At 43.8% G+C, this 11,753-nt stretch overlaps 1 protein-coding gene across 2 annotated transcripts; it reads right to left on the reverse strand.

Annotated features, from left to right (window-relative positions):
* Nucleotides 1–296: 296 nt before the first annotated feature.
* adpgk (ADP-dependent glucokinase) lies at nucleotides 297–11,401 on the reverse strand. Of its 2 annotated transcripts, none has more exons than XM_083654515.1 (8): nucleotides 11,280–11,401; nucleotides 9,361–9,595; nucleotides 7,301–7,526; nucleotides 7,141–7,203; nucleotides 6,538–6,658; nucleotides 6,089–6,285; nucleotides 3,373–3,471; nucleotides 297–2,628 (listed from the first exon to the last, which is right to left on the reverse strand). In XM_083654515.1, exons 2-8 carry the CDS (start codon nucleotides 9,585–9,587, stop codon nucleotides 2,068–2,070), a joined length of 1,494 nt encoding a protein of 497 aa, XP_083510641.1. In that variant the 5' UTR covers nucleotides 9,588–9,595; nucleotides 11,280–11,401; the 3' UTR covers nucleotides 297–2,067. The 2 variants fall into 2 exon arrangements, with proteins under 2 accessions (XP_083510641.1, XP_083510640.1); XM_083654514.1 differs by having other exon boundaries at nucleotides 297–2,631.
* Nucleotides 11,402–11,753: the final 352 nt, after the last annotated feature.

Consider the following 11,753-nt stretch of genomic DNA (forward strand, 5'->3'; position numbering starts at 1 on the left):
AGACCAATTAAACGCATACGCGTAATGTCGTTTTGATCTGAATCCATCCATTCCTGAGACTCAACCAACCGGACTCAACCAATGTCACTGTAACCTAACCAGTGTAACTTTTACACACACACACCCCCCCCCCCACACACACACACCGAAATAGATGCACACAATTAGACGCCTTCCGTTACTTTGAAACACAGAATCCTACCATATTAGATTTTTGCTACTAAACACGAGAAGCAGGGAGAGTGAAAACTCTGATCTGATCAAAATAGACATTTCAAACGTGTCTCCATATACATTTTAATGACAATCTACAAGTAAATGAGAGTCATTGACAGTTACAAAATTAAAAACAAAAAAAAATACCCAAAATAAGAAATAAGTAACTTGAGATTTACTTGCTAAAAAAAAGAAAAGAGTGAATGGGGATTCAGAGATAAGGCTACATTCACCTTTGCAGATACCTGTTCGAACACACCTGTCACTTCCTAGTGCAAAAAAAATCTGTCCTGCTGAATAAGATGCCATACATTTGTTTTGTATATTTGCATTAAGACTCCGTTATTGCATGCCTTCAGTGGCCATTTGAGGTATACAAACATATAGTTATGACAGTTACAAACGTCTTAGTGTGGTCCAAGTAAGTTCACGTTTTCTTTGTCAAGAAAAAAAAGGCGGCAATCAGATTTTGTACAAGTAAGGAAAAGCAAAGATTGAAAAACAATAAAAACTAATGTGGGAGAAGAAGGTACAAACAAAGACCCAAAACGCTGGACAGAAGCCCTGCTAACATATGATCTACACAACTCATTTCAAAACATACACATTTTTCCCCAAGCTGGTTTTATCGCCAACTGAACCTTTTAGGTCAATTAGCTGGCATCTGATTGTTAACTAAGCTTTAATGCATAACTTGTCTGTACAAACTTTAAAACGTCTTAAAGTCCGTTTTTAAAGTTCTCAAAATAAGGGGATTATTTCACTATTTTATCAAAAACCCACAAGTGAGCTTTGTGTAAAGTGTCCCAGGAATCCATAATGCAAAGCAAGCAACAGTGACTATGACACTCCACTGTTTGTGCTACCGTGCTGTATGCAGAGCTCCCAAACTCAAATGTCTTTACTGCTGGAGTGTTTAGGCCAAAAGTATCAAGTATATTTAGATAAGTTATATTTAAGTCAGACAATCTGAGATTTGATCCCCGTGTGATAATTACTTTTTCAATATTTTACTAGTTAGTTTAATACTGAAGTTTCTACTGACTATTTTAAGTGAATGCACCAAAGGTTGTAGACAGGAAGAGATACGGGGGGAGAGGCGGACAACAACAAAAATATATATTTTAAGCCTAACATCAATAATACCACTCAGATTCTACAAAATGACAGGATCACAGTTACAAGCTTTAGTTTAGAGGGCAACGTGTTCATTATAATAAATAGATGATATATTTCTGATTTGATTAACTTTTATTTTAAATTTGTGGCTGGCTCTGAATATGAATAAAATATAATTTCTAAATTATTATTATTTTTTCCTCAAGGCACTGCATATTGAAGATATGCATGTCGTAGTAAATTAGGTGAGCCAACAAAACTCTTTGGAATTTGTGAAGATGACTTTGAACTGTGCCCACTGCATAGTAAGTGGCAGGTCCTCCAGCCCCGTCAGACCCAGATCTGTGGTGTTCTGCTCCACATTCTGTGTCCGCAGGAGGGATTAGAAGAGGAGGGGAGAAGAACAGATGGCATCAAAGCAGGCTGGAAGTGTCATGAGGCAGGATTTCAAACTGTAGCAGCCAATCACATTCTTGAACTCATTGGACCGAGCTTTTGGGAAGGAAGACACGGAACCTGGTCCAGGAACAGGGAGGTCTGCATGGGTCCAGAATCCATGACTCCAACCGAGAAGAACCAAAGCTACAAGTAACAAACTTCACTGAGGGAGAAAACCCATCAACGCTGTTCAGACAAACTTCACTGAGGGAGAAAACCCATCAACGCTGTTCAGACAAACTTCACTGAGGGAGCAAACCCGTCAACGCCGTTCGGAACAAACTTCGCCCAGCCTTAAAACGGCTGCTGGGGCTTTATCTCAGAGTACACTAGTCCCTCTGCTGAGATGGCGTCGCCGAGCCCTACTGTCCGAAGAGGCTGCTTGCAGACGAGCACCGGCGTGAGGTGGAAGGTGACGTTGCCGCGGCGCCACACGGTAACCGGGTGCGCCGGGTTTAGGGACAACTTGACCCGGGGCTCAGCGTGTGAGCTGTGGAACTCTGTGGGGGCTTTGAGCTCCACCTTGCTCACGTCGACGGACCGGAGGCCGCAGGCCTGAGTGCTGGCCACGCGCGCTCCGGCCATCACCGCCGCCGCCTGGTTCCCCCAGTAGCCGTGGACCGTGGCGAGGACGTGGTAGGCCAGCGTGTGGAAGTGAATGCGGGTGAGGTCCGCCTCCGACGAGGGGTCGCTGCGGCCGTGCTGCTCCAAGATCCAGAGGAGTATGTCGCTGACCCGGCCCACGTCTGGCGTGCCCTTCCAGGAGGCCAGGTCTGCGTGAGGGCCCTCGCCGGCCTGGGCCAGGAACAGCAGCTCCTGCTCATTCAACCCAATGGAACTGACTATGGGCATGACCTGCTAACAGAGAACAGCACAAAAAGAACCTTCAATGAAATACAATGGGACTCATTTAGCCTGGTATATCCAGCCCCTATGGATGGCAGTTTTCAGCACTCTTTAAATGTTGTATGGTGATTCATAAGAGTCTGGACGCACGCCTATCCACCACTGGTTCAGTCACAGAATTCCTTGTTTCTTAATTTGTTATGAATCGCCATGCACATTTGAAGAGTGCTAAAAAGTGTGCTTCATAGGGGCTGGATACTCATTGGAACAGAACTTCAGCACACTCATGTATTCTCCGCTTACATCATAGATGCCCCTTTTCTTTCAACTTTGTGAAGATCAAGTAGTGCATTCATATTTGTTTCCAATATTCATTCAGTCTATAAAATGTAAAATGACAAATGTCCAGCACAAGTTACCAGAGCCAAAAATGATCCTTAAAATTAGTTATTTAGTCTGACCAGCAGCAATATATACAGTACATATGTGTATGTGTATGTGTGTGTGTGTGTGTGTGTGTGTGTGCGTGCGCGTGTGTGTATAATTATATGAAATGGAGTAAAACAAGAAAATGTTTGGTACTGTTCCTTGACTTTTAAATGACTAAAACGATTACTCAATAATCAAAATGATAATCAACTAACTGCTTCAGCACTACCTTATTGACTGCCTTGATACAGTTGTCAGTACAGTGGCTAGATGTGTTTTGAAGGCACTTGGCTTTAGTGGTACATCTTGAGCTCAGACATGTACCTCCTGCATGATGCTGTTCATGTAGTCTTTGTTGGTCATGCTGGCCAGCTCCAGGTGGATGGGAACCTCTGCACGGATCTCAGAGATGGCTGCCACAGCCTGCACATAGGATGAAAGACCACCGAGTTAGAGATGCTTTGCCTGGGTCCACACCTTCCAAGTCCACCCACTTCACGGAGTCGAGTTCGCCTGCTTCTGCTCTGGCATCGTCATATGAAAAAGCCTTTTCTCCGGTTTTACCAGCGCAGAGGGGGACTAATGATTGGTCAATCAGCGTCAATGAACAGCCCAATGGGCCTAAGCCGTTGTCAAGTGCGCCAATAGGAAGTGTGCCAAGGAGTAACGTTAATAAGAACTAATGGCTGTTTTAAATGGATTAAAAGTACCAATTACTTTGAAATCCGAATGGCACACTGCAAGGAAAGCATTTAACCAAATGGGAGATGTTTTTTTTATAGTCTCCCGACTGGAGTCACTAACGTAAAATTCAGGTCTCTGGTGATTGGTTAGGGAAAATGGAATACACCTGGCGGGTTCCCCTCATAGAAATTGGTTAAACAGAGAGCAATCTCAGACTAGAAGTTGGAAATGAGTGTATTGTGTGACTATGACTGTGTTGACAATTCAGTCTGATATCAGCCTAAGACAAACTACCAGATACAAAGCTTATCCTTTGCAGGGATGGGACAATATAATTAAATTCAAATTATCGCAATACAAAAATGTGACAATACATTTTGTGGGGCAGAACAAGCCCAGATCCTGTGCAGAGTGCAGACCCATGGCATGGCGCTCAAGGAGGTCTGAAAAGTGGCCAAATGTAGTGACCAAGCTTGCATCAGTAGGCGAGTCATCTCTCAGTCAAAGACGCCCTCTAAAGGCCATCTGATGAAGCGCATCACCTTTCAGTTCCTGATGGTCTGCCTGCATGAGCTGAAAACCGCTTGTGAAAAGCCGTGTCGTGGTAAAAATGAATCGCGATATCAGCTCAATTTTATTCTGCTGCAGTATTCACAAATGAGATGGCTTGCCCATCATAGTCTCACAAATTCTCCATCCAAATTATATTGATTGTACCTTGTAATTACATTTTTAAATTGTTTACATTCAAACCTAATGCAACTGCTAGAAAGACCTACGGTTTAGAATACGGCTGCAACTAATGATTCTTTTTTATTATCGATAATCTGTCGATTACTTTCTTGACTAATCGATTAGTCATTTGGTCACAAAATGGTGTAAAATGTTAATGACTTTTCACCCCAGAGCCCAAATAAGATCCTCTGATCCTCAAATGTCTTCTTTTGTCCTGACCAAAAGTCCACACCCCAAAGAGAATCAGTTTACTGTCATAGAAGACTAAAGAAACCAGAAAATATTCACATTTAAGAATCTGGAACAAGAGAATTTTAGTATTATATATAATATATAGAAACTTACTGAAAGGACATTGAGAGTGCTGGCCTGTTTTAATCTTTCTACAGTATTTTGGTTTTTTTCCCCATAGAAATTAGTCAAAATGATTAATTGATTATAAAAATGGTTGCAGATTAATTTCCTGTTGATCAACTAACCGATTGAGTAATCTTTGCAGCTCTAGCTCTGAAATAAACCTAATATTCTGCACAGTCGCACGTTGATGTTTGTTTGCTTTCATTTATTACGTTATATTGTGGTTTCATCAAATCGTGAACATCATATCAAAAAATGTACTCGTATTGTTAGATAAGAACAGTGTCCCATCCCAAAACACCTGCAGAATTGCCATGTGACAATTCAAGTATATTCCTGACACCTGGTCAACATTTTGTGAATAATAATATAACTGGAGACCATCTTGCAATGGTATCACACCAGCCGCGACGCCCGTTACTTAGAACGAATGCGGGCCAGTGCCGCAAAGTGGGGTGGCCAATGTGGCCGACGCTATCACGTTCACAAAACCTGTCCACAGACAGACAGACAGACAGACAGACAGACAAACAGACAGACAGACAGACAGACACACACACACACAGTGAAAACAATACCAGTGTCGCTGCTGGTAAAAATGATTGTGATTAATAAAATGTGAGCTTATTAGATATGGCCCTTGATCCTTACTATGTGCTGCTTGTCATTTTGGCAATCACGGAATCTAGGATTTTTCTACTGTTGCACTCATTGTAAGTGACTAAAATAAAAAATAATAATGTAGACAGTGTTTAAAAAAAAAGGGGGGGAAGAGGTGTCAAAACCCTAAAGGAAAGCTGTTAGTCCTTGGCAGTGTTTCCCCTAGAAAGATTTTCAGGCCTGGGGGGATTTCGAAACGTACCCCGACCGCAACGGTGGGGGCTCCTCGCTGGCGACGCTAAACTTTTAGCTAACCTGTTCACATCTATGTTCGCAATGGCATCCCAACTATCATCATACTATTATGGGATGCGATGCAAACTGTTGTGCGCACTGTTGTTTCCCAGGCAACGACACACGTTGACACGTTTTGGAACAGCGCCGCACGCTGGCACAATGCTCCTAAAAGCAAAATGCTTATTGTTTTGAATGATTTGGCATCTTCTATTACTGTCAACACCAGTGTTGTTGTATTGTAATAATATGCCATAAAGGTTTATTAAAATTTTGGGGAGAGCCGGGGGGGGGGGGGGTATAAATAAAATCGGGGAAAAAAGAGTGGGGGGGGGCAGGCCTGTAGGGGAAACACTGCTTGGTCATGTACCTCTTCCAGCCTCTCCTCCCACAGCTGCCGTCCTTGTCCCTCCATCATGTGCAGACCGGACAGGACCACCAGGTCGGGCTGGAACTCCTCCAGGCTGGCCACAAACGTCTCCAGAGAGCTCATCTCCCCGTTGGACACATCGTGAGAGAAGATGAAGCGGTTGGCTTGAGGCGCCTGGGTTGATCCCCACTGTTCACCTAGAGACAGAGACAAGAGACTGAAGGAGGTGGGACAGCGACACAGGACACAGCTGTAGCATCACACATGCAGGACTGTCTGTGTGGTTTCTGGGGTCGCTCTTTCACAAGCAGGATGCTCAGTGGAGTTGGTGGACTACAAAGAGGACACAACCTTGACCTATGAGGACAGATGCTGGACGGTGCAGTCCTCCAACATGCAAGAGATGAAAGAGCTGGTGGAGGAGACAGGCTGCTGTTCTTGCTGCCTACCTGCTTTATACTCCAGGATGAGATGATACTCATCTGTCTCCTGCAGGGAGTCTGGGGGAACCACTATCTGCTCATCCAGCATCTCATGAAGTTTAGGACCAACTGGCCCACATAACAACACCTGAGGGAAAAGAACACTCAGCTGTTAAGTACACAAGACACTTTTTCCACCCTGTACCAGTTTGGTAAATATTGTAGATGTTTTGTTGTTGTTGTTTGGTTTTACTGTTGAATACTGGGATTGTGGTAGGAATTGTGCTTGAAAATGTTTCCCAAATTACTAAATAATACCCAAAAATGTAGTGAAAGTTTTGCTTTTACAGTACATGCAATTACATTTGAAACGATTCTGCACAACAGAATACCTTGTTTAGAGGTCTTCTCTTTGTAACAAAATTGCAGTCGCAATGACAATAATGCCATTCTATTCTATTCTTGTAACTTTGAATTGCAAACTCAACATGACTTACCGGTAAGAGTCCCAAACTGATGAAAGGGACTGACTTGTAATTCAAATCTTCACTGTGAACAGCGCATGTTTAACAGCTCAGTGATTCTAGGCAGATTAAAGAATTGACAAAATAAGAATAGGTTGTGCTGTACCATTAGATCTGGGTAGGTTGCAAACTTCTGACCCATGAGCGCAGCGTTCCCTCCAACATACAGCTGAAAGAAAGAGAAAAGCAAGAGACATCAGGAGGACAATCCTCCAGGAGAGACGTGAGGCCTGGATACTGGCTTGGTGAGTGAGGTAAGCCCTAACCTTGGCACCAGGATACTCTGCTGCGGCACGTGCGATCCTCTGAAAGACCTCCTTGTCACTGAAGAAGCGCTCGGCAGCTGCCCCCCGTCTCATGTAATGGATGAAGGCTTCCTTCAAGTCCTCTTTGGAGTGCAGCACTTCATGGTCCAGGCCTGTGCCAGGATCCACAGCCAGAGCCTGCAGGAGGCCCACTCCAGAAACAACCACGTCCACACACGCATTCACCCTAGGAAAGAGAAGAAATAGTGACATTTATGGAAAAATACAATGCAGGGTAATGTAATAGTTACTTAGCAAAAATTCCTGTTTGAACTAGAAATAATCCTGAAGCACTTACTGAAGCAAATACTAGACATACTAAAAGAAAAACACAGCTGATGATTTTCATTCAGTTCTCATTTATTTGACTGTTGGCAACAGACAAACCGTGCAGTGGTTCTCAAAGTGGGGTCCTTGAGGGGGCTCCACGGGGACCCCAGCAAAAAGGGGGGTCATTTATTTTCACTATAATTCCATCCATAAGTAACACAATGACAGAATGTAATCAATGTATGACTATTTTGGTCATGGGTTTCATACACTTTCTGTAATGACACATCTAAAAGCAAAAATCAGATGGGGGACCCTGGGACAAAATCTTATCAAATGGGAATCCGTGGTCTAATTTGTGTCAGTTTAGGGGTGTAATTTGTGTCAGTTTAGGGGTCTAATTTGTGTCACTTTAGGGGGTCCTTGATGTGAAAAAGTTTGAGAGCCAGCCACTGCATTAGTAGACCGTCTTCTAAGTCCAAGTTCCAACCAATCATCAGCTGCCACCTTTTTCAAATCCTCCGCCAATGTGTTATGAAGCAGTTGTATAGACTGTAGAATGCACTGCCATCTTGAAACCAAGCCATCTGACTCATGATACACATGACTTCAGACTGTATATAGACTGTATAGACTGTAGACTGCTATCTTGAGCCGAGTCACATGGCTTGGCATGAATTACGAGACACTGCAATTTTCGAAGCAAATACAGAGCAGAACTACTGATGATTGCACACGGCGCCTGCACCTCAGTAAACGCAGCAGTGGAGGATTGCCGGAAGTAACGTTCCGGCTAGAGATGCAGCGGTATGAGTGTTTGACGGTATGATAACCTTGGACAAAAATACCACGGTTTCACGGTATCGCGGTATTGCGGACCTTTATGTGCGGACCATCTGTGTTTTTACAATAGCCGAAATATTCCCATACAGCCGACGTCGTCTTTTTAGATGGGAGGAAAGTTCAGGGAAGTCCTTGCATTCTCCTGCTTCAGCCATTATCACACACACACACACACACACACACACACACGGTTGTAAATACAGTCAGGGACAGCTCCTCTCTACTGTGCTCTAGTCTAGGTAGGCATGCAGCCAGGGGGAGGGGCCGCGTAAGCTGCACTCTGCAAGCGACCTGGGCACGTTGTTTTGGGGAAACAGCTGATACCGTGGGGAAGGTATGACGGTAAATCTGAGTGGTTTTGATACCGTGACTTTTTCAAACGGCGGTATACCTTCAACCGGTATACCGCTGCACCCCTAGTTCCGGCTATGTATTTGCTTGGAAAATTACAGTCTGGTAATTTTGGATTATGATTTCATAGCGTGGTGACTGAGTACACGAGTCACAACAACATGTACATATGAGGCTTTTGGTGCTGTTGGAATGTATTTTGGGTGACTGAACAGGGGTATGCCGCTGTACCGTAAAGACAACCCTTCACTGTGCTAAGCTAACTAGCGAGAAGCTAACTAGAGAAGAGGAGAGCATCTATCTTCTCGTCTTACTATCTGGAATATGGCAAATAGGCGAATCTCCCAAAATGTTGCCGTGTTTCTTTAACACTTAACATAAACTCAAAGCAATCGTGAAATCCTCTGCATTTAAGTGCGCTCAAGATCTAGGCGACCAGCAATGACAGCGCAGCGTGGAGAGTGATACTGTAGATAGGAAGAAAGTGCATCAAGCTTGGCCCAGCAATTTCCAGACCCGTGGCAACCCTGTCTACTGTATTTCCCTGGCCGACTCACCCTACTGCCACTCGGCTCCACTGTCGGCTGGGCAGCGTGATCAGAGTCTCCCAGGCAGCGGAGATGACCTGTTCGAAGCCCGGCTGCTCGCTCTGGCTCTGCGGGGGCGACTGGAGGGAGGGCAGGTTGAAGTACTGCAGGATGTGCTCCGGCAGGTCAGGCCCGGCTTGGTAGAAGTAGCCAACAGCTAAAGCCAGCAGGGCAGCTGCTGCAGCTTTCCTCCACATGATGCTGCCTGCAACAAGGAAACAGGAGTGACGTCTCTCACATCTGAACTCCCCTATCTCAATTATATTAGTAATGACATCGAGGGGGTTGTGTGTGCAGCAAGGGTGGAACGTCATTCGATACTTCCACCGTGGAAGTCTAATTACATTAACTCACGTTACTCTATGCTTTTTTTGTGCACTTTTTGAGCATTTTTTTAAGTCAGCAATTTTAATTTTAATCAAGGATCGGTTTGACTGAAACTACCACTACATTTTAAAATCTGAAATGTTGTCGCTGTCCATAAGCACCACTACATTTTAAAATCTGAAATGTTGTCGCTGTCCATAAGCACCACTACATTTTAAAATCTGAAATTTTGTCGCTGTCCATAAGCACCACTACATTTTAAAATCTGAAATTTTGTCGCTGTCCATAAGAAACAGAAACTGGAACATTGGAAATTGGCCAATTGTGGAGCCGTCCCATCTACAGTGTGACCTGTGAAGAGTAAGCTTTAGGATTTGTAGTTTGTTTGTACACTTTCTTTTTAAATGTCATCTTTTTCCAATTAAAATAATCTATTTTTTCCCAACTAAAAAGTACCTTTTACTCAAGAGTACATTTTTAATGAGCTATGTTTTACTTTAGTAGATTTTTACTTCAGTACTTTTACTTCTACAAAATATCAGAAAAGTAGCAATACTTCCACTTGAATAGGACATTGTGTACAGGTGCACCGGCATCTTTAATGCATCCCCGTTAAAGAATTAATATACTGTATGTTGCTGCTTGCCTTGAACCAACTTTAGACCATGTAATCATGTATCTAAGTACATTAATGTCCCTAAACAGCCTCACTGTATGTATCTGGACTGGCAGCTCTCACTCGCACACACACACACACACACACACTCACTCGCACACACACACGCGCGCGCGCGCACACACACACACACACACACACACACACACACACACACACACACACACACACACACACACACACACGAGATGTCAAATCTGGAGCTGGTAAAAACATGATCAGGTTGACTGTAACCGCTCCCTGGAGGGGTTTCAAAGTTGTTGGCATACATACATGGCATACATAAAAGTGTAATGTATTTTAAAACTTGATGATCAAACCTTAAATAAAAGTCAAACGAGATGCACAGGCACATGATGCACAGACACATGATGTTTGAGGCTCCCAAGTGATTTTCTTTGCAGATCACAATGTACTCTGCAGAACCCCCCCCGCCCCAGCTTCTGTAACAGCTCCTCTTTCATTCTGGATCAGCTCCAGATTCACATCTTGTTTTCTGGATCAGCCCCAGATTCACATCTTGTTGGCGGCATTAACCAATAACAGTCATCGAGTGGTATTATTCTCCTTTAAGCTGCACATCACGCTATGTCCTGTCCCTGCCACTCCTAACATAATGATGGCAGTACTTGATGGTACAGTATACAGACAGTATACTGTTACAGCTAACGTGGAGAGCCAGCAGTGGCTAGCTAGCCACTGAGGTAGTTCATGAAAGATAATCTGGCAGTAGTAGTAGTAGCGTTAACCGGGCTCGGCTTTGCAAGAAAGCTAATTTAGTGACAAGCAACAAACACTGCAAGCAAAGACTTGATCAACCTAAAGCTTTGCTAGCTTGTTTTAAAAGCTAGCGTTAGCCAGGATTAAAGTAGACAGGTAACGTTACCTCCGGAGCGAAATGCGCAGACTCCGAGCTTGGCAGTAGAGGGGGTATTTTGCAGAAATTGTCTTTAGCTTAACTGTTACTGGCTGCTGCTGGTTACAGAAGTTACTGTGGAAGAAGTCATTGGAGGAGCAATGAATGATTGAGAAAGACACAGGCAGCCTGCACGAATCAGCCCAGAGCAGAGCAGCACCCACTTCCGTCTACTGTCTGGCGCATGCGCAGTGGCAGACTACAAGCTAAAACAAGCTGTTTGGACCTGCTTGAACTTTTTTAAGTGCACTCTCTCTCTCTCTCTCTCTCTCTCTCTCTCTCTCTCTCTCTCTCTCTCTCTCTCTCATCCAATTAATAATAATTTTTACAGTGGGGCATTCAAAAATAAGGTGGATATGGTCATAATATTATCACAATGTTTCTTTCACCTTCAGCTTCTCAAATGTAAGAAGATAGATAGATAGATATCTTTGTGTCCTCAAG

The sequence above is a fragment of the Poromitra crassiceps genome, assembly GCF_964638095.1.
Source record: "Poromitra crassiceps genome assembly, chromosome: 18".
NCBI classification, from domain to species: domain Eukaryota; kingdom Metazoa; phylum Chordata; class Actinopteri; order Beryciformes; family Melamphaidae; genus Poromitra; species Poromitra crassiceps.